Below are 21,208 nucleotides of genomic sequence, written 5' to 3' on the forward strand. Positions count from 1 at the left end.
GGAGAGCAGGACTGAACAGGACAGGACAAGGCCTGGGGATGACACTGACTTTACCTGGCCCACACAAAGCCACTCTCCTGCGCCCACAAAGGTCACCTGCTGCCCTGGACCCTCTTGATCCCGTATTTCCAATATCCTTGGAGGGAGAGTCAAGTCACCGCCTCTGGCTATTCAGGTGGAGTTTGTATCCAGCACTCACTAGAGCAAGGAATGAGGAAGTCTGAAATCAAGGGCTCTTTGTTTATTGGGCTTTTGTTCTGAATCTATTTATTTATTTATTTATTTATTGTCAGAGCCTCCTATAAGACCTCAGACTAGTTATGCAATAATAACAATCCTGAGCCTGGTGTGATGACCAAAGCCTTGAATCCCAGTAGGAGGAAGGCAGAGGCAGGTGGGTCTCTGAATTTCAGGCCAGCCTGGTCTACAGAGTGAGTTCCAGGACAGCCAGGGCTACACAGAGAAACCTTTTCAAACAATAAACGCCAGCCAAACAGAATAGGGATGACCCCGAACTTCTGATCCTCCTGCCTCCACCTGCCACTCGCTGGGATAACAGGTGTGTTCCAGCTTGCCTAGCTGTTTGAGACTGGTCTCACTCTGCTTGTCTTGTTGACTTCAACCTAGCAGCCATGCTGTGATGACAGGCATGAACCACTACACCCAGCAGGGAAGAGCTGAAGACTTTCCAAGGGCCACCTCTCCTAGGGTTAGAAACCCCTGTCCCTTTGCAGGGCTTGCTGTGTGATCTCTGGCTGGCATTTCACCTCTCTGAGCCTTTGCAAGTGGAAAAGGTAGGGACAAAAGCCACAGGTTCTGTGGGGACCACTTCTGGTGTCTTTCACATTCTGCGAATCTCCATCCCATACTTCACCCACCCCAGTGCTGGGGTGTGTACATCAGACTCTATGTCCTCCGCTGTGCCATGGGGCCAGGCCCAATGTGCCTTGGATCTCTTCAAGACCCACAGCCCCCACAGACAGCCTGTGAAGAGAAGCTGGCAGACCTATGTCTGGGGCACACACAGGTCTGTTCCTAGTTTGGGAGGGTTTCCAGGTTAGGGTTAAAGAAAGCAGGAAATCAAAGATGGGCTTAGGCTAGGGAGGGGAGCAGATGGAACACCAGAGGGGCTGGAAAAGTGGCTCAGAGGTGAAGCGTAGCACATCCTGTTTGCAGAGAGTTCCATTCTCAGCACCCATCATCAGCAGTTCACAACTCCAGCTCCAGGGGATCCAGCACCCTCTTCTGGCCTCTGTGGACACCTGCACGCCCACGCACAACTAAAAATAAAGTCTTTTTTTTTTTTTTTTAATGTAAAAAGCCTTATTTGTACTTTAGAGCTGACATATTTTTCAAAAGCTGGCAACACTGGGCCTGGTGGTGCTGTGACCCCCAAAAGTAAGGCAGTTGAGGCCCAGGATAATTCATGACAGAACCTAGGAAAAGGAAATAATCCAAGGATTATAAGACATCTCAGTGGCTAAGGGTGCTATCTGCCAAGCCAATGACCCTGAGTTTGATTCCATGGTGGAAGGACTCCCCAAGTTGTCCTCTGACCACCTCCACACATGTGCCATGATACTAATGCACACCCCTCTAATAAAAGATGTTTTCTAAAAAAAAAAAAAAAAGTCACCACAGACCACTGTTCGTTCCCTTTTTGCCCTGACACAGATCTGCAGGAGTCTAATGCTTCATCCAGGTCAGACTCCTTTCCGGTTACCCTAGTCGGTGGGTGGGTGCCAGGTTCCTCTGGATGCCCCGCAGCACAGACCAGTGACCACCTGGCTCCAGAGTTAGGTGGGGAAGGAAGGCTGTGAGCCTTGGTTGTGGGCAGATATAAGGCCTTGCTGAGTGACTCAGTTCGTCCTGAAGGACCAGGAGCCTCTGGCTGGTTGTATAAGTAGGCAGGACTGTGTACCTAGACCAATGCTCTGTTCTTGTGGGAGGAATAAAAATGAAATGTAAATTAGCCATGGCCCTGGGAGGCTTGGACAACAGGTGCTGAGGTGGGAGACAGACTGTTCTGAAACCTGTGAAAGGTGCCAGCTGCCAGCTAAGAAGGGTACCCAGGGGCTATGGCACACCAGGACTGTTCCCCAATGCCCCGAGCACCCTGTTGCTTCCGTGGCTGGACCCAGGGGGTACTTTTCACATCTACTATTTATTCATATGTATGTATCTATGGACATATATTTGTGTGGATGCTGGGTTCTAACCTGTGTAACTGGCACAGGGCTTCTTTCTAGCACACAGCTGGGCTTGTTGAACACTTCCTGTACATGGGCTCAGCTGAAGTCTTTTGGGGGGGGAGGGGTGCAGTGAACTTTATTGATGGTATTCAAGAGAGTAGGGAGGGCTCCCTCGGCCCCTCCTGTTTTGTTTTTTTTTTAAAGATTTATTTATTATATGTAAGTACACTGTAATTGTCTTCAGACACACCAGAAGAGGGTGTCAGTTCTCATTTCAGGTGGTTGTGAGCCACCATGTGGTTGCTGGGATTTGAACTCTGGACATTCAGAAGAGCAGTCGTGTGCTCTTACCCACTGAGCCATCTCACCAGCCCCGGCCCCTCCTGTTATTACGGGGTCTGGGATAGAAACTGTGAGGGAGATGCTCAGTGTTGGGGGCCGAGTTGGGACAGGGATTCCTCAGCAACTGAGGGCCTCTCTCCTGCTCTCAGTGTCCTTGCTGCGGTGGGTAGTTCAGGGTTTCTTACTCTTGGAGGCCATGTAGGCCATGAGGTCCACCACCTTGTTTCAGCTATGTTCCTAACCAGACCTGAAACTGCTCTCCTCCAGACAACTGCTCCAATGACTTTGGCAACTTTTGGTTGTTAGAGTTTGTGGTGTGTGTGTATGTTATTCTGGGGACACAAGCAGGAACCCAGTGTAGGCCAGGCAAGCACCCTGCCCCACCATGGTCTACAAGATGGAAGCTAGTGGTCACGCCTTGCCCTGAATGGAGGTGGGTGCTGTTTTTCCAGGGGCTCCTATGAGAGGGAAAGCACCTAGCCCTGCATCACACATGGCAGGGCGGGCCTTCAGCTATGTGACATGATGTAGGTTATGTGACCCCAGCATGGAAAGAGACGACTTATGGACATTCAGTGTATTCAGTGCACAAAGACTGTTATGTGAATGATCCTGGAAGAGTGACCCTAATTTATGACCAAGGTAGACAATTATGGCAGAATCAGTAGGCAGCAGGCACTGGCCACTTGCTAGGTCTTCAGTTCTTGGCGAGTCCTCAATGCGGTATCCAAGGAAAGTCTTCTGCCAGGACTGGGAGACAGGGGTTAGGGGCAGAAGGCCAGCGTGAGACTCCAGTGCCTGCAGGTAGGAACAGCACCTGGAGCTGCTGTCTCACCACCAAGCCAGCTTCTGCTCACATAAAATGTGACTGTGTTGGGGGTCTCAGGACTACACAGCCAAAGAGGATCTGACCCCATAAAGGTCAGTAGTGACCTTGAGTACTTTTGGAGGACAATCCCAGGGAGGTAAAGAAGTCTGTAGAGATGAACCTGGGATTGGGTGTGCAGTGCAGGAGACAGACTCATGCAGAGTTGCCCTTGAGCATGTCCAGGCAAGGGCTGGACTAGAGGTAGAGTTCACCCAAGGTTGACAACATCACAGTGCACACACCTGTGAGCCCTTCTAGCTTAGGGTCTTCCCAGATGTCCCATGGGACTCCCAAGTGAAGGACTGCTCATCTCTTGTGTTGGGGGTGACAGCCAATGAGTACTCAGAAACCCGGCAAGTGGAGACCCTCAGTAAACCACTGAGGTGCCCAGTAACTGCCTGATACCCAAGGAGCTTGAGGAATGCTTACTGTAATAAGTGAGGTGCCTAATTAATGCCCAATAATTCTGTCACCCAATCAGCCCTCTCTATACTGTCCAGGAAGTGCACCCTGCTACTCTGGGCTCTGGGGCCGTAAGCCAGTGTCCACCCAGTCCCTGGGCCTCTGCCACAGAGGATGCTCTGCGCCAGCGGGACCCATGGCTGAGCACCTCTGCGTGAGTGGTACACAGACCTTGCCCTCACCCAGGCCCCCATGCCCAGCAACAGGCAAAGCCAGAGGACACACAGGTTCACAGCCGGTTTATAGTACCGCAAAGTGGCAGGATTTTGAATGTTTCTCTCACATGGATACAGATGTCACAAAGTACACCTGTCACTGAGCATGTAGGCTCAGCATGTGGATGCGCCATATTTATGTGAGGAAAAAGCTGAAGAGCAGAGAAGTGAGGGAGTAGCCGCAAAGTCACACAACAGCTGAGAGGTTGGGTTCAGCCAGGGGAAGATGAGGCAGCAGAGGCCTGAACAACAGCAATTCAAAACGGGACCCTTTAAGCCAATACCCCGCAAAACATCCCGAAGACCAGCTAGGAAACACAACAGTTAGAGGTCCCTGCAGGGACACAAAGAAATGGGTTAGTTCAGCAGGGTGACGGCCTCTACACTGACCTGGGTGGGGAAGCAGGTAGCCCTGAGTCTTCCAGGGTCAGGGTCAGGCCAGGGAAGGAGGAGGGGACAGTTCCTCCTGGCTGGAACAAAATATGCAAATGTATGAGACTGATGCCACAGGCCAGGAGGTTGCTCAGTGGAGCTGACTAGAGGGGAGTTCCACCTTGGCCCCAAGACCCATGGCCTGAGCTCTTGGGTGTGCTGTAAGGATATGGGGTCACTTCAGAGGCCAGGCAGGCTGTCAGAGACGGGTGGGTATGACAGAGTCAGTGGGAGGGGTCTGCAGCACTTTATTCTGCTGCTCTTCTCATTCCAGTGACAGACCGGTCAAAGGCTGGCTGAGGCTCGAGCAGGCAAGCTATGTTTATTGAGTCACAGCCAACACAAAAGGGGCCAGCAGGTGCTTTCCGCTGCACTGGGCCTTAGCTGAAAGTCTCTAAGCCGGAGAAACCATGACACAGGGTGGAGAGCCCAGCTCCCACAAGCCTCGACCTCCCACTAAATCACTCCTCTAGGGGCCCAGAGTGCCAGTCTCAGGGCCCCTGCTCTGGTCACCATCATGGGGATGCCAGGCAGCTGCTCTTTATCACCCACAACTGCTCTGAACTGTCTCTCAGTCACTGTCCCTGTGAGCCTGGCACCACTGTGTTCCTCACAGCAGCTGAGTTACAGAAGATGAGTGCCACAGATGCCAAAGACTACCAGGACAGCTCACTGGTTAGGATCGGGTGAGGGCAGGTGGCCAGGGCTACCTGTGGCCTTGGGCACTGGTGTTCATGTGGTCCCGGATACTGATGGCCTGTTTGAGCAGGCCTTCCACACTACGGAAGTACACGCTGCTGTCCACCAAGCTCTTCACAGCACTGAAACGGAAGGGAGTGAGGGTCAGTTTCTGTCCTGGCAACAGCAGCAGCCTAGGATCCCTCTGTAAGGTGCTGCGGAGGTGGGCTCACCCTTCCAACACTATATGACTATTAACTAAAGAGAGGGCTCATGTCTGTAAAGAAAACTCATTCTGTCTGCAGGAGCCATTTCCACCGGCTCAGGGAAGGACACCTCTAGGCTCAGCGACTTCCTCAGGTGCAGCTTCTCAGGGAGGAAACTCTCCCACTCTGCTACTTACAAGGTAGCTGCTGGGGAGCCCTGCTCTCACGACTTAAAGTGTAACCAAGCTTGTACTTGCATGCCTTTCCAGGACTGGGAGGCCGAGGCTGGAGGATCCCCTGAGTTTGAAGCCAGCTTGGGCTGTACAGTGAGACCCTATCTCAAAATTATACAAATCCCTTAAACCAATTATTTATGGAGGTGATGCATCTTCCGTGCATGCATCCGTGGAGGTCAGAGGACACCTGCAGGAGTCAGTGCTCTTCTTCCACCATGTGGGCTCTGGGAAATACAGTTACCAGGCTGATGCGCATCCCTTTACCCAACAACCCTTCTTGTAAGAAGCAGAGGAGCTGTGTTTTGTTTGTTTGGTTGTTTTTTTTGTTTTGTTTTTTGGTTTTTTTGGGTTTTTTTTTTGAGACAGGGTTTCTGTGTATAGCCCTGGCTGTCCTGGAACTCACTCTGTAGACCAGGCTGACCTTGAACTCAAATCCGCCTGCCTCTGCCTCCCAATTGCTGGGATCAGAGGCGTGTGCCGCCACCACCACCCGGCTAGAGGACCTGTGTTAAGGGGTTTATCATTCTTATGTCCAGAAAATCCTACAGAACTGTGCAAACGAGGGGATCAAAAATTGTGTGTGAGAGGCTCAGGCAATCAAGAGTGTGCACATCAGGGCTGGCGAGATGGCTCAGTGGTTAAGAGTGCCAGCTGCTCTTCTGAAGGTCCTGAGTTCAAATCCCAGCAACCACATGGTGGTTCACAACCATCCGTAACGAAATCTGATGCCCTCTTCTGGAGTATCTGAGGATAGCTACAGTGTACTTACATATAAATAAATAAATAAATAAATAAATAAATAAATAAATAAATAAAATACTGGCTTCAGTGCTGTACATATGAAAGTCACATTTAAAAAAAAAAAAGAGTGTGCACATCAAAAGCAACTGGCTATCTGACTCTACACTGTAAGTGAGATCTAAGTGCTTCAAGTAACACAGAGTGAACTGGGCGTGGTGGCGCACGCCTTTAATCCCAGCACTTGGGAGGCAGAGGCAGGCGGATTTCTGAGTTCAAGGCCAGCCTGGTCTACAGAGTGAGTTCCAGGACAGCCAGGGCTACACAGAGAAACTCTGTCTCACTGCCCCCCCCACCCCCGAAAAAAACAAAAATAAACAAAACAAAAAAAAGAAGCACAGAGTGAACCAGTGTGCCACACCAGACCATAGGACTGGACATAGTGCTGGTATCTCAAAAGGAGAGCTGGCCTGCTGCTTGAGCCTAAAAGTGCAAAGAAGGGCTGGGAATGGCGGCACATGCCTTTACTTCCAGCACTTGGGAAACAGAGGGAGGAGAATCTCTGTGAGTTTGAGACCAGCCTAGCCACATAGTAAATTCCAGGTCAGCCAGGGCTACACAGAGACCCTGCTTCAAACAAAACAAAACAAAACAAAGCAAAGCAAAACAAAACAAAAATGTGCAGAGGGGAAGATGGAGTCCTGTATATTCCACAAGTTCAAGCCTTTGGACATAGCCAGTGTGCACAGCACAGACTTGAGACCACACTCACAGAGCCAAACAGGAGGGGGGCAGAGATATGGTCAAGGGGGTAAAAGCACTTGCCACTGAGGCTGATGACCTGAGCTCGATGACTGGGACACACATAGATTCCTGTGATCTGTCCTGACTTCCATACATCTACCATGGCACAAGTGCACATCCCACACCCTCACACACACACTAAATGTTAGATAAAATCTATGAGTGAGTAAAAGTCATATGCAGAATGGTCTCAAATCCTTGGGAGGGTGGAGCAGAACTTTTTAAGCCTGGGTACTCAAGGTCAGCCTGGGGTGTACAAGATCCAACTCAGACACAGCAGGACAGGCAGAAGTGGTAGGCACACTCAGCCCCTTCTGTCAGGGCCCTGTGCTGGAGGGCCCAGCACTGGGCAGGAGGCAACCTAACTCTGCTTAACTGTGGTCAGGCCTAAGGCTTTGTGCTCAGCTGGGAACGAGCTGATATTCTGTGTCTGTGTGGCTTATATGAGTGAATGTGTGCTTGTGGGTGGGCAGTTGCACGTGTGTGCATCCCTGTGGGTGCATGTGTGCAGAGCCCAGAGGCTGATGCTGGCACGCTCATCGGTTGCTCTCCACCTCACTTTTTCACACAAGCATTCTATCAACTGAGCCCTAGGCCCTAATTTGAAGCAAGAGTCTCTCACTTAACTAGGAATTCACCAACAGGACTAGCTCTCTAGAGGAGCCAGTCCAGGTATTCTGCTGACTCCTCAGAGCTAGAATTACAGGTGCCCATCAACTGTCAACAGGGGTGCTTCAGAGAGAATTTGTACACAGGGCACTTTATCTAGTGAGCTATCCATCACCCACCCCAAGCCAGAGGCAAATAGTCACATCCTTAAGCTCCCCAAGAAAACTGCGGGACCCGTCAGAGGTGTTGAGGCTGTACTGCAATGGTGGCTGGAGACTGCAATGGGGGTTGGAGACTGGGAGCCGTGCCCTCTGCCCTGTGATGAATGTGGATCTCACCTGCAGGCGTACTCCACGGTGTATATGGCGCCCTGGCTCTGCTCTTCCCATCTCTGCATGTCAGCCTGCAGGGGTTGGGGGGCAGGTGTTAGGAGGGAAGGCTCTATGGGAGCCAGTGCTATATGCGACCCCCCCATCTCCCCCCAAGCTGAGTCCCTCTCTCTCACCAAGCCTTCCTGAATTCCCTATTCCCCCTAGATATCCTGGTAGGGCCTTCCTACTCCTTGCTTAGACCACAGAGTCTTTTCCTCTGGCAGCCCTCTCTCCTCTGGGGCTCTGCGTGACTGGAAGGCCTCAAGACCTGCAAAGTCAATTCCTTCTGCGTGGCACACCCTTCCCTGGGCTCTTCCCTCAGCTCGCTGGTTACTAACACAGACCAGACCGTCTCTTTCAAAAGCCATCAAGGGCTGTTCCCCACATTGTCCCCCTGATGCAGCTGCTACAGTTCATCTCACCAGAGCCTCTGTTTTGAGTTCAGCCCCTCTGTGGATAGCACTCCACTCCTGCTCAGGAGCTGTGAGTGGACCTGGGGGAGATCCTCGGCAGGGCTGGCAGAACTCACCTTGTGCTGGGCCAGCTCTGGCAGTGAACGGCGCACATGTTCCTGTAGCCGGTACAGGGCCACTGATGGCTCGTTGGCAAGGACATAGACACTCTCGGTGAACTTGTCTGTGACTGTGTTTAATAAGGGAATAAAGGTTAAGTATTTTATTTTGAGTTATGTGTATGTATTTAAGTGTCTATGCACATGACTGAGTGACAGTTTGAGGCTAGAAGAACTGGAGGTACAGGTGGCTGTGACCTGCTCACTGTGAATGGAGGAACCAATCATATTGAGCTTAGGCATCTGTAAGATCACTAAGCACTCTTAACCACTGAGACAATTCTCTAACATTAAAAAAATAATAATAATTGGATCTCCAGCCCAAGCTAGACTTTAGTTTTCTGTAAGCCAGAATGACTTTGAACTGCTAATCTTCCTGCCTCCATCTCCTGAGTGCTGGGACTGCACATGTGTGACACCACCCCTAGTTTATTCAGTGCTGGACATATAACCCAGAGTTTCATGCATGCCAGGCAACACTCTGCCAGCTGAGTCCCACCCACATTACACTCCTGATTGTTCAATCTCTGAGCCCAATGGGAGTTAGAGAGGAGCCGCCAGGGTGCACCACTCTCACTGTCACCTGCGGGTCCAGGGATGGTCTCTAGACAGCAAGGCCTAACTCAAGGGAGCATCAGCACACACATGAACTCACAATCTTCTCTCCCCAGACCCACTTTCAGAGGACATTGGTGGATGGTACTAAAGCCACTGACAGCCCCCTCCCCCTTTAAAACTGGAGCATACTGGAGAGCAGTATGGAACATCATCCTAGAATCTAGTAGCTCTGGATTCCCTGTAACTCACTGTGTTGACTAAGCTGTCCTTAACTCACAGCAATCCCCCTGCCTTTGCCTCCCAAGTGCTGGGAAGAGAAGCATGTACCACCATAGCCAGCTGACCAGAGGATGAACACAGAACTCAAAGGTGCCTAAAGTCCACAATCTTGTGAGGCATCTACTCTGAGACAGGAACGATGTGGAAGGCCACGTCCCTTGCTGTGTGGGAACAGCTCTGAGGTCTATCACAGGCCCTGTCGCAGAAGCATGCCTGCTAAGGCTGCCCTCTGCAGAATCCATTCAAGTTCCTGTTAAGCCTGTTTCCTTTACTCCAGAACTCATGTTCCTACCACAAGTCAACTGCACGAAAACCATCATCCCAGGGTAGACTTTGACCAACAGCTTTCTCAGTCAGGAAGTCTCTATCCTTCCTGCTCCATCCATCAAGGATCCTGTTGCTTCCAACTTCAGTCCCCTCCACCCCCCACTCCTTCCTGAATCAGACAAGCTCTGACCAGGCTAATGGTGGCAGATGGCACCAACTCCTCTTACCACCCAGGGCTCCCATCAGCTAAAGAAAATAACCTACTTATCTGGTCCTTAATATATTTTGCAGTGTTGGGGATCAAATCCAGAGCTTTGAACGCGGCGCTGGTCAAAGTGTTTCCGACTGAGCTAAAGCCCCAGCTCTTCTCTCAAGATTTGAGTTTCAATGTGTAGACCAAACTGGCCTGCAACTTCTTGCCTCTTGAGAAGAGAGGATTAGAGTATTGCGCCACCAAGCCCACATACTCCTTTACGTGTTCCCAGGCTAAAAACCACATTACACTGAGCAGGGACCTGGATGGATTCTGCTTTTAATTCCAACTCTCAGAAGGCAGAGAGGTTTGAGACCATCCCTGTCTACACAGCGAGTTCCAATACAGCCAGGGTTACATCCCCGGACCTTATCTCAGAAGTAGAAAAGAGCTTTTTCCTGCCCGGGATCATTATACATCATCACACCACCTCCCGGCGGGAGACATCGGCCTCCCTTTTCCGTCGAGCCCCGCAGGCCGGGAGGTCTACGGCGGCTCTTTGTCATGTACCTTCCCGCGCTGCCCTCTCTAGGCCCCTCCAACCCCTCTAGGGTCCCGCAACACCTTTCTTTCCCTTCAGCTGCATCTCAGGTTCTTCCATAGCGAAGGCAGGCAGCAGAGCTCAGAAACCGGAAGCGGAAGTCGGGAGGTTGAGACGTTTAAACGTTCAGGTTTGGGTTCTGGCGTCCTGTCCGCTGGCTCCTCTTCCGAGCTAACTTCTATTCTGACACGAGATAGACGGAAGGAGGCAGTCCTAGGCGAGCGTGTGGGGAGGATAGAGATCTCTTGATGTTATAGGATACCTCGTCAAGGACTCCCTGCTACACGTACAGATAATTCTCAGGGACCAGGGCAGGGAAATTGTTCTGGACAAAGTAACAATAATATTCCGTCTCTTTAAATTTGACAAGTCCCGCCCATGTGTCTCCGCCCCGTGGGGCGAATGCTCCGCCCTCCCGCCGTCTGTGGATTCGATTGGGGAAGACAGGTGGGGGCGGTGCGTGGGGCGGGGAAGCGCACGCGCAGTAAAATCCTCAGCGAGTCTAAGGCTCCTTCAGCCCTTTAGGAAGGATAGCGCGCGCATGCGCCGCTGTACCCATTGGCCTCCGCGGAAGCCACGCACCTCCCTTCTGTCTTAAAGGGCTAGAAGCAGCTTCGGGTTTTTATTTTTTATTTTTTGGTACTTTTGCAGGGCAAGGGTGCGCAGGCGCAGTGGAGGCGTTCTCCAGTAGGAGTAGTCGTCGCGTATTAAGTTGCAGCTCTATGTCCCAGGAGAGGAAGCTAGAGAACTGAGCGTCCGGTCACCAACTTGCTCTTTAGGAGATCTACTGAACCAGAAAAGTTTGTGAACAGAGCTTCCTGAGTTTTGGAAGACCGAGGCTGGCAGCGTAGGGACACAGAGGAGGCTGGAGGGAGGTGAGTGGATCTTACACGTCGCATCTTTTGTTGAATCCTAAGTCATTTTGGGGGATTCCGACCCAAATAACCACAGTGGGACATTGATAAGTTTGACATTAGTATCTCTCTTATGATATTTTCTGATATGACCTCTCTGAGGCCTTACATCTTCACCTTATTAAGGAGGAAATGAGGCTCAGCTTAGTCATAGACTAGGTTTTTATAGCTTGTAAGTGATTGGAACCGAGACTGCTGCCAGAGCCCTCATTTTATTGCCTTGGGTTCTGGTGTTAATTTATTAACGATGATATTTATCTAAAGCCACAGTTTTCCCAGCGTCATAAAGCAAGGCTCAATATGCAGACCATGGCTGTCCTGGAATTCACAATTTAGACTAGGCTAGTCTTGAACTCAAAGGGATCTGCCTGCCTCTGCCTCCCAAGTACTAGGACTAAAGGTGTGCGCTATCATGCCCCACCTAACCAAGCTCCAGCCCCTGATAAGAACGCATTTATTCTTTTATTTGGGGGGCAGGATGTGCTGTGGGGTTGGTGTGGAGGTCAGAGGACAGCTTACTAGGGTCAGTTCTTTCCCTCCCCGCTGTGGGTTCCTGGAATCAAAATTGGGTCATCTGACTTGGTGACAAGTGCCTTTACCAACTGAGCCATCTTGGGGACGGACCATGAGATTTGGCTAATTACTGTCATCTCTTCACTCCAGCTTCCTCCATGGAGCCTACTCAGGTTGCAGAGAACCTCATCCCAAACCAGCAACCTCCTGTTCCTGACCTAGAGGATCCTGAGGACAACAGAGATGAGTCCCCAGAGAACTCAGACACTGTCGTCCTCAGTCTGTTCCCCTGCACCCCAGATGCTGTGAATCCCGAAGCAGATGCCAGTGCATCCTCACTGCAGGGTGAGAACCACTCTGGGCTCTGGTGAGGGAGACTGTCAAGTTCCAGACCACATCTCTGCTCTCATCGCTCTTCCCCTCCACCCTCCTAGGTTATTTTTATTGTCGTGTGTGTGTGTGTGTGTGTGTGTGTGTGTGTGTGTATGTATAATATGGTACATGTATGTAGAAGTATATATAAAATATATATTCTTGCTGGGTGTGGTGGCGCACGCCTTTAATCCCAGTACTTGGGAGGCAGAGGCAGGTGGATCTCTGAGTTTGAGGCTAGCCTGGTCTACAGAGTGAGTTCCAGGACAGCCAGGGCTATACAGAGAAACCCTGTCTCGAAAAAAAAAACAAAAGTAACCCCCCCAAATATATACACATATATATGTGTATATATATGTATGTATACATATATATGTGTGTGTGCGTATATATATATATATATATATATATATATATTCTTTAAAGATTTGCCAGGTATAGTTGTTGGCATATAACTTTAATCCCAATACTCAAAAGACAAAGGCAGGTAGTCCCCGGAGTTCCAGGACCACCAAGACCTCATAGAGAACCCTGTCTTCAAAAGGGTGGTGTGGGTGGGCAGAGCAACAGCTGAGTTGTTTAGAGAACTTGTTCTTTCAGAGGACACAGGCTCATGAAATTTTATAGTTGGGAAACTTTTTCTCTATCATAATAGTGTTGTAAATGATTTAGAAAGTAAAGCGTTGGTTTCCTCGGGGATAAGGTCATGCTAGTGACCCCATCTCTAGGGATGGTTTCTTACCCATTATTCTCATTTAAGATCTTGGCCTAGGCTACCAGGCCAAGAACATGTAAATAAGAAAAGGAATAAGAGCCGGGAGGTGGTGGCGCACACCTTTAATCCCAGCACTTGGGAGGCAGAGGCAGGAAGATTTCTGAGTTCGAGGCCAGCCTGGTCTACAAAGTGAGTTCCAGGACAGCCAGGGCTACACAGAGAAACCCTGTCTCGAAAAACCAAAGTAAAAAAAAAAAAAAGAAAAGAAAAGGAATAAGAGAAAATAAAACAGAAGATAGATTGCCAAGAGAACAATATTTTTTCTCCAGCGAAGAGTTCCACAACCGGTTCCAGGAGGCCTCCCCCTGGAGGTCGATTGCCTCAGTCTGTGGAACTTGTCATTCAGTCTGTGGAACTTGTCACACAGATCCTACTGGAGGTGGTGTGGCACAGAAGAAGGCATTAGATCACTGGAACTGGAGTTACCATAGATTGTGAGGCAACGGTTGGGTATTATGATCCAAATCCAGGTCCTCGGGCAGAATAGCCAGTGCTCTAACCACTGAGGCACGTCTCCAGAGTCTGTGTGTGAGCAGTGCACATGTCCACAGAGGCCAGAGGCATCAGGTACCCTGCGGCTGGGCTTCCTCACAGGCAGGTGCTAGAACCACCTCTGCAGGGGTCCTCTGCAAGAGCAGCAAGCACTCGTGACCAGTGAATGATCCATCTCCAGCTCCTTGTTTCTTGTTCTGGTTTGTGCTGGGCCACCACACTGCATCCACAGCCCTTCTGCCCCCACCTCCTCCTCCTGTTCCTTTTCTATAGGGCTCAATTCTGTGGTCTCAACTGAGCTGGAATTCCCTGTGTAGCCCAGGCTGGGAATGTGGCCTGTGCCACTAGGCCCTTCATCTTCCCTTCATTTAAGATTATTAATTTACGGTTAATGTCTGTGTGTGAATGTGGGTGTGCACGTGGAGATCAGAGGGGTGGTCTTCTTAAGCCTGGAGCCTGCAGCATCTGTCCTGACACCCTTGGGAACAGCCCAGACCCCAGGGAACAGCCCTTCCTCTTCCTGCAGGAAGTTTCCTGAAGCACTCCACAACCCTCACAAACCGGCAACGTGGGAATGAGGTCTCAGCTCTGCCAGCCACCCTGGACTGTAAGTAGAACTCAAGTAGGGATGGGGCTAGAGGATTCCTTACAAGCTCCATGGTGCTCTATGGCCCTGCAGTTGGGGTGGGAGATCAGAAGTTCAAGGTCATTCTTAGCTACTTACAGAATAGGAGGTCAGCCTAGATTACATGAGACCCTATAACAAAAACAAGAAAGAACGAAAGACCACAAGGGATTGGGGAATGTAGCTTAGTGGATAGAGTGCTTATGGCTCAGTAGCTAGAGTACTTGTAGCTCAGTGGATGGAGTGCTTATAGCTCAGCTGTCAGAGTGCTTGTAGCTCAGTTGGTAGATTGCTCAGCTAGCATGCACAAAGTCCTGAGTTCTATCTCAGTCTCCTCATAAACTGAGAATAGTAGCGTATACCTGTCATCCCATCACTCATGAGAATTAGCAGTTCTATGTCATCCTTTGCTACACAGACCAAACATGTACCAAGTTGCAGGCCAGCCAGGGCTACATGAGATCCTACCTCAAAACAGAAACAAAAAGAGGATGAGCAGGGTAAACTGAGGCCTGGAGAGGGATGGAGTGGGTGAGCACTGCCTGTCTCTGCCCCCCAGCCCTCTCCATCCACCAGCTTGCAGCCCAAGGGGAGCTGAGCCAACTGAAGGATCATCTGCGGAAGGGTGCGTGTACTGCCTGCACATGCCTGTCTGGTAGGGGAACTTGTTCGTGAGAGTGGCTTGTGTGTGCATGTATGATTTGTGTAATGTTCCCCTTCATGTGACCCCTGAACCCCACCCACCCTGCTCACAAGAGCTGACAATCTTGCCATCCCTGTCCCATATTCCACTTGTCAGGGAACAACCTGATCAACAAACCGGATGAGCGTGGCTTCACCCCCCTCATCTGGGCCTCAGCCTTTGGAGAAATTGAGACAGTTCGCTTCTTGCTAGACTGGGTATGTCTATCCTGGGAACACATGGACAGGCTGGGGTCTCAGCCTCTGAAGCTGCTGCATTGGAGATGTGCTGCCCTACTTGGGGACCCTGGGGTTCCAGGGTCCCATCACTATCCTGTCTCCCAGGGTGCTGACCCCCACATCCTGGCCAAGGAGCGGGAGAGTGCACTGTCACTTGCCAGTATGGGTGGCTACACGGACATCGTGAGGTTGCTGCTTGACCGTGACGTGGACATCAACATCTATGACTGGGTGAGGCGCTGCCACCCTTATCTGTCTTAGCCTCCTGCTTTCCATTCCTACCTGAACATGGATGGGGTCCCTGCAAGGTGCCAAGCCTGCCCTGGTTCTGGAAACACAAGACAACTGTCCTCATACCTGATAACAGTTCCCAGTGCAGGGAAAACAAGATACACAGAAAGAGTAGAGCTATAAATGGCCGGCAGGCAGTCGAGGAAAAGTCAGGGAGGGCTTCCTGGAAGAATAGGCATCTAGGACACAGAACAGAAAGATATCCCAAGTGGTAGGCAGGAAGTAGGTTGAATTGGCAGCCAGAGGGCAAGGGCAGGGCACTGAGACTTACCTTGGTTTTCACATGATCTTATCCAACAGAATGGAGGAACACCACTGCTCTATGCTGTGCGTGGGAACCACGTGAAGTGTGTGGAGGCCTTACTGGGTGAGTGGGAGCCCATGGGCCCTGCAGGAATCACAGGCTCCAAGTGTAGACCAGAAGAGACAGGGTAGTGTGAGGGGGTTTGTGTTGCATCCTGTCAGCCATGATGAGCCTCCTACCCTCCATGCCTCAGAGACTCTAAACCCTGTTCTTTAGGTAGGGGCTACTGAAGTCTGGCCACTGTGCTGTGTCAATGGACAAAAGGCAGACCTGTAGTTGTACTGGGGTGGGGAGGGAAGAGTCACTCCAGCCTTCAGTCTCCAAGCCCTGCCATGAGCTCCCATCTCTGAGTGCCCATTCCTCTTCACAGCACGGGGTGCTGACCTCACCACAGAGGCTGACTCTGGCTACACCCCAATGGATCTTGCAGTGGCGCTGGGATACCGCAAAGGTGGGCTTGGGATACTGTGGCAAGCTGAGGGGCTGTAGATGGGGTGGCCGCAGAGGCTGTACACAGGGTGTTCCCCATGGGTGCTAGATCCTGGTAGGAAACACGGCCCTTAGCACCCAGGTTGCAGCAGGGACACCAGTGCATGACAAGAGAACACTGCCCCGGGGAGACACAGACACTCAGACAACACACTCGGGGGGGAGGGGGAGACACATGCTCAGACACATTCTGGGGGACACAGACTGACTCAGAGACACTCCGGGGGGACACAGACACTCAGACACACTCTGGGGGAACACAGACACTCAGAGATCCTCTGGGGGACACAGACACTCAGAGACACTCTGGGGGGCACAGACACTCAAGAGACACTCTGGGAGCACACAGACACTCAGACACACTCTGGGGGACACAGACACTCAGAGATACTCTGGGGGGCACAGACACTCAAGAGACACTCTGGGGGGACACAGACACTCAGAAATACAAACAGCACCATCCCAGCCCCAGGGCGGGCATGGTCTTGGTTGTCACCTCCACCCATATCCACGCATCGTTCCTCATGGTGGTGGCGTGGGCATCCCAGACTTCCTTTCCTGTTGCTGTAACAGAGTACCACAAATGGGGTGTTTGGTTTTTTTAAACATTTTATTTGGACTCATGGTTCTGAAGGCAGGGAGAGCTATAATTCGGAGGGTGGGTGGGATGCAGGAGTGGAGGGAGACAGGCAAACCTTGCCTTAAAGCAACCTATTCTCAAGGTAGGGAGCCCAGCCCAGCAAGAACAGAAAAGCAGAAAAGCACTTGGCTGGACAGTTTCCTGCCCACGGCCTCCTGTTTACATCTGAGGCTGAGCATCTTCTTCAGTCCCTTCTTCCCGGCTCCCCCAGCTCACCCCTCCTCCCACCTCCTCCCACAGTGCAACAGGTGATGGAGAGCCACATCCTCAGATTGTTCCAGAGCACCCTGGGGCCTGTGGACCCCGAGTGAAGACAGCCTGCTGGGAACCCAGGCACTCAGGGACAGTCAGCCCACAACTGGCTGGAAAGGCAGCTCCTGGACAGTGGTGGGAAGGGCCCTCCGCAACAGGAACCAATAAATCTGTGCAGAACTTGAAGGCCTTCAGGGTGCCTCCCAGGGGGGCTTCCTGGAGGAATAGCCGCTTCTCACCCTGCCTTCTCACCCAGCACCCGCAGGTGGTAGATGACTACTCGGCCAAAAAAGTCGGTGGTGTCCTCAAAAGTCAACTTCAGTCGGTCCACCTCCATTGTGGGGATGGAGAAGGTGTGACTTCTTGCAGTCAAGGAAATGGCAGTTTTATCTCTGACCCATCAGGCCCTACCTTCCCAGTCCAGAGACCACCCGATGGGCCACGGACTAAAGGCTCTTGATTCTTGATGCCTCTCATACCCAGCAAGAAATCAATAGCACCTTCTTTTCTTTCTCTTTTAAATATGAGGGTCTCAGGTAACCCAGGCTGGCCTCAAACTGTGTAGTTGAGGCTGACCTTGAACTCCTGATCTTCCTGCAGCCCCTCCAGGGCACTAAAGCACAGAGAAGCAGTTCCTACGCCTGCCGAGGAGGTCAAACCTTTGATTCTTTTGAGACAGGGTCTGGTCCAAGCTGGCCTGGCATTCTGGATCCTTCTGCCTCAGCCTCCCCAGTGCCATTACCACCACACCCAAAGACCTGAAGCTTGTAGAAAACCAGATCCCTCCCACCACAAGACAGGCAGGATATCTGAAGGGCATTGGTGTCCTCAGGATAGAAATCTATAATCTTGCTGAGTGCCTCCCCACCCCGTGAACCTGCAATGGAGAAATGGGCTAAGAATCCAGGAAACCGTGTGGACACCCCACCTCTCAGCTTTTCTAGTACCTTCCAGGCGGCTGTGGCGACTGGAGAAGCCACCCTGGAACTGCACCTGCAGCTGTGTGATCTGAACACACTGGGGAAACTCGAGTGACACCCACTGGGAGGGGCCCTGGAAGCAGAGGGATAAACTGAGGCACTTGGTAACTGCAAGGTTAGGGCCCTATGATGTTCTGTTCATCTTTTTTTTTTCTCAAGACAGGGTTTCTCTGTATAGCCCTGGCTGTCCTGGAACTCACTTTGTAGACCAGGCTGGCCTCGAACTCAGAGATCCACCTGCCTCTGCCTCCCAAGTGCTGGGATTAAAGGTGTGCGCCACCACTGCCCGGCTTTTTTGTTTGTTTGTTTTTTGTCTGTTCATCTTTCAAGTGCCACGGCCAGCACAGGAAGGGTACAAGCACACTGTACTTTCTAGGTCTCCCCAGAGATCTCAAGGCACCCTGCAACCCTGCATCTGCTTCCCACTTGGAATGAAGGGGTGTAGAAGCACCTCACCTGGTCAGAGTTCCAGCACGTCTCTTCATCCTGGTCAAAAAGATGTTTCTTTCCAAATTGCCGGCTGTTGCGATTGAGCACAGAACTGACCCTGCAGGACAGGACCAGGTTAGGGGCCTCAACACTTGGGCATCCTTGCTGTGAGCCAACCGCCAGGCCGGCCGGTCCCACACCCAAGAACTCTACTATCATCAGCCCGGAACTTAACTACCAGACCGCACCCCCAGCCAGGAACACCAACACCAGGTCCCCCAGCCAGGAACACCAACACCAGGTCTCCCAGCCTGGGAACAGGCGCACCCGGCAACACACCACTTAAACCAAGGCACTCTACCACCTGGCTCCGCCCCCAGACTGCTCCAGGCTCCTGATTCTGGACCCCAGCTAGCTGCCATCTGGACCTCGTCTCCACAGCTCAGCTCCCAGTTCTTCCGCCCCCGCGCCCAGATCTACACTGAGTCTCACCTGCTCACAGTCTCGGGACAAACCAAAGACTGAGTCATCACAGTTCTAGGATGCCTCGCGGAACGCGAGTTCGAAGCCCGGCGCTGCCACTTCCAACTTGACCCAGCGGCCACACTCCCTTCCCCCGGCCACCTCTATGTGACAAGGTGGGCGATCTGGTAACCGGGGGAACACTAAAAGCAGCTGTCTAAACCAACCGAGCCGCAGCGTCTCTGCAGATTTACGAACCCGGAACCGCGTGCGTATAGAGCACGCGCAATGCTACACAGACGCTGTTCCGTTCCCGGGGCGGGGGCGGGGCTTATGGCACCTCCCCTTCGCCTCTTAAAGGGCCCTCACACTGAGGTTTCTGGTTCTGTTGAACCACCTAGTGGCTACAAAATGTTCCCACGGCCTTCCTGTGATCATGTCTGCCTGCAGAAGGCCTTGCTCGCCGTGGATGCAGCTTGGGAGCCCTGCACCCTATTGCCTTCCTAAGAGGCCAGAATAAATGTTGAAGAGGCCGTGCTACTGGGAGCATCAGTCACCCCCAGCCCGTGCGTCCTGCTCGGACCCTAAATCCATCTTCTCCTGCAGGGCTTACGTTTCAATCTAACATGGACAGTTTAGCAGATCTGCCTAATATATTTTTGAGACAGGGTCTCGTGTAGATTTGGCTGCCCGGAACTTGCCTCGCAGATAATGGCCGCCTAGACTCCCAAAGATCCTCCTGCCTCTGACTCCTGAGCCCTGGAATTAAAGGCATGCACCTTCACGCCCCGTATTGGGATTAAAATATATTTTTTAATTAAAAACACTTTAATGTGTAATGAGTGTTTTGCTTGAGTGTTTGTATACCATGCATGTCTGGTAATTGTCCCTCCAGAAGAGAACATAGGATCTCCTGTACCACCACTTCCAGTGAGGCTGCTCGAAGCCAACTGTAGGTCCTCTGCGAGAACAAGAAGTGCTCTCAAACATTTTCCAGACTCTAATTTTTGTATTACTTTTATTAATATGTGGAAGTCAGATCATAACGTGAAGGAGTTAGTTTTCTCCTTTCACCGCATGGGTCCTGGGAATTGCATTTGAGTGGTCAGGGTCAGCTACTTTACCAACTGAGCCATCTCCTCAGCTAAGGAGCTCGATAGCAGGATGCCCAGAAAGTGCATGGCACTGGGTCCCATCACCAGCACGAAGGATAAATCAGTCTCTCAGCGAATGCTTTCCTAATGTGTTATGGAAGACTTGGTCAAAGAATGGTGTAAGGTGGATTTCAGAGGATGCAGAGCAACAAAACCAGACATAGACACCCCAAACGTCATGGGTTCAGGGATGAGTCACAGGAACAAAGAGACTGAAGAAGCAGGGAGTCTTTCTAAAGGAAGGGTTTTCTGGGAGAGAAAGAGTTCCAGGCCAGGGATTAGCAAAAACATAGAATCAGGTGACACAGACAACAGGTTTGAATGAGAGCTAGGGAACCACTTCCCACTGGTCTGCAGCAGCTTTGGGGAGAGGGTGGAACCCTAGCCTGCTCTCTGAATGAAGACTCCCAAGATAGAGCAGCCTCTGGGTTGAATGGCCTCTGATCTTTCCTCTTTCTGTGAGGGCCAGAGGGTTCCTTAGCATCCCACTGGTGTCTCCCAAATCCGCCCCAGGAAGCAGGCCTGGCAGGGTAACTGGGTCACATCAGGAGGGATCCCCTGCCAGCCCAGAAATGCAGGGCCTTCCTTGCCAGGCCATCCCGCTCCAGCCTAGCTGTTTTCCAAGGCCTTGCGTCATTAAACGTTTGGCTATGTGTTCTCAGACAAACCTTTGACCTCTGAGCTCAACTTCCTGCCTGTGAAAAGTAGGCCCTTTGGGTTGACGCCCAGGAACAATGACACTTGAGACACTGGGGCTCATAGACAAGTCTGTCTCTAGGCATGGACTCATCATTACCCTGCCAATGGCTGGCTGTGTTACCTCTGTGGCACTCAACACAAAAAAGGTGGCTGTGGTGCCTGAAGAGGCTGCATAGAATCCCAGCCGCCATCCTTCCTGTATTGCTTCTGGCCCTGGCATGAGGCTGCCTGGCCCCCTGGGACACTGCCAGCTCCCTACTCTCTTCCCGCCTCC

The 21,208-nt window shown here is 51.6% G+C and overlaps 3 protein-coding genes across 8 annotated transcripts; 1 reads left to right on the forward strand and 2 right to left on the reverse strand.

Annotated features, from left to right (window-relative positions):
* Window positions 1-1,307: 1,307 nt before the first annotated feature.
* Window positions 1,308-10,980, reverse strand: Borcs8 (BLOC-1 related complex subunit 8). 5 transcript variants are annotated; one of them, XM_021169709.3, is made up of 6 exons: window positions 10,646-10,980; window positions 8,683-8,795; window positions 8,121-8,185; window positions 5,222-5,332; window positions 4,470-4,549; window positions 1,308-1,436 (listed from the first exon to the last, which is right to left on the reverse strand). In XM_021169709.3, exons 1-5 carry the CDS (start codon window positions 10,680-10,682, stop codon window positions 4,513-4,515), a joined length of 363 nt encoding a protein of 120 aa, XP_021025368.1. In that variant the 5' UTR covers window positions 10,683-10,980; the 3' UTR covers window positions 1,308-1,436; window positions 4,470-4,512. The 5 variants fall into 5 exon arrangements, with proteins under 5 accessions (XP_021025368.1, XP_021025367.1, XP_021025366.1 ...); XM_021169708.3 differs by lacking the exon at window positions 1,308-1,436 and adding an exon at window positions 3,097-3,284; XM_021169707.3 differs by lacking the exon at window positions 1,308-1,436 and adding an exon at window positions 3,097-3,332.
* A 227-nt stretch (window positions 10,981-11,207) lies between these two features.
* Rfxank (regulatory factor X associated ankyrin containing protein) lies at window positions 11,208-17,396 on the forward strand. 2 transcript variants are annotated; one of them, XM_021170631.3, is made up of 9 exons: window positions 11,208-11,497; window positions 12,200-12,394; window positions 14,215-14,295; window positions 14,873-14,968; window positions 15,113-15,213; window positions 15,340-15,465; window positions 15,826-15,892; window positions 16,200-16,280; window positions 17,199-17,396. In XM_021170631.3, exons 2-9 carry the CDS (start codon window positions 12,208-12,210, stop codon window positions 17,267-17,269), a joined length of 810 nt encoding a protein of 269 aa, XP_021026290.1. In that variant the 5' UTR covers window positions 11,208-11,497; window positions 12,200-12,207; the 3' UTR covers window positions 17,270-17,396. The 2 variants fall into 2 exon arrangements, with proteins under 2 accessions (XP_021026290.1, XP_021026291.1); XM_021170632.3 differs by having other exon boundaries at window positions 14,873-14,938.
* On the reverse strand, window positions 16,910-19,389 carry Nr2c2ap (nuclear receptor 2C2 associated protein). The gene is made up of 5 exons (XM_085843889.1): window positions 19,112-19,389; window positions 18,647-18,737; window positions 18,158-18,263; window positions 18,019-18,087; window positions 16,910-17,564 (listed from the first exon to the last, which is right to left on the reverse strand). The coding sequence occupies exons 1-5, from the start codon at window positions 19,147-19,149 to the stop codon at window positions 17,446-17,448; spliced, it is 423 nt and encodes a 140-aa protein (XP_085700015.1). The 5' UTR covers window positions 19,150-19,389; the 3' UTR covers window positions 16,910-17,445.
* Window positions 19,390-21,208: the final 1,819 nt, after the last annotated feature.

The sequence above is a fragment of the Mus caroli genome, unplaced genomic scaffold (genome assembly GCF_978045245.1).
Source record: "Mus caroli unplaced genomic scaffold, Mus_caroli_1 scaffold_10, whole genome shotgun sequence".
NCBI lineage: Eukaryota > Metazoa > Chordata > Mammalia > Rodentia > Muridae > Mus > Mus caroli.

Excerpts from the sequence above, each read along its gene's own strand:
- Borcs8 (XM_021169709.3), bottom strand. The coding sequence starts at position 10,682 with ATGGAAGAACCTGAGATGCAGCTGAAGGGAAAGAAAG. Across the intron at positions 8,796-10,645 it reads GCAGCTGAAGGGAAAGAAAG|TCACAGACAAGTTCACCGAG; the intron begins GTGTTGCGGGAC and ends TATTAAACACAG. Across the intron at positions 5,333-8,120 it reads ACCGTGGAGTACGCCTGCAG|TGCTGTGAAGAGCTTGGTGG; the intron begins GTGAGATCCACA and ends CTTCCGTTTCAG.
- Rfxank (XM_021170631.3), top strand. The coding sequence starts at position 12,208 with ATGGAGCCTACTCAGGTTGCAGAGAACCTCATCCCAAACCAGCAACCT. Across the intron at positions 15,893-16,199 it reads GTGTGTGGAGGCCTTACTGG|CACGGGGTGCTGACCTCACC; the intron begins GTGAGTGGGAGC and ends TCCTCTTCACAG. Across the intron at positions 16,281-17,198 it reads GGCGCTGGGATACCGCAAAG|TGCAACAGGTGATGGAGAGC; the intron begins GTGGGCTTGGGA and ends CTCCTCCCACAG.
- Nr2c2ap (XM_085843889.1), bottom strand. The coding sequence starts at position 19,149 with ATGACTCAGTCTTTGGTTTGTCCCGAGACTGTGAGCAG. Across the intron at positions 18,264-18,646 it reads CGTGCTGGAACTCTGACCAG|GGCCCCTCCCAGTGGGTGTC; the intron begins GTGAGGTGCTTC and ends CTCTGCTTCCAG. Across the intron at positions 17,565-18,018 it reads GGACACCAATGCCCTTCAGA|CCTTCTCCATCCCCACAATG; the intron begins TATCCTGCCTGT and ends CAAGAAGTCACA.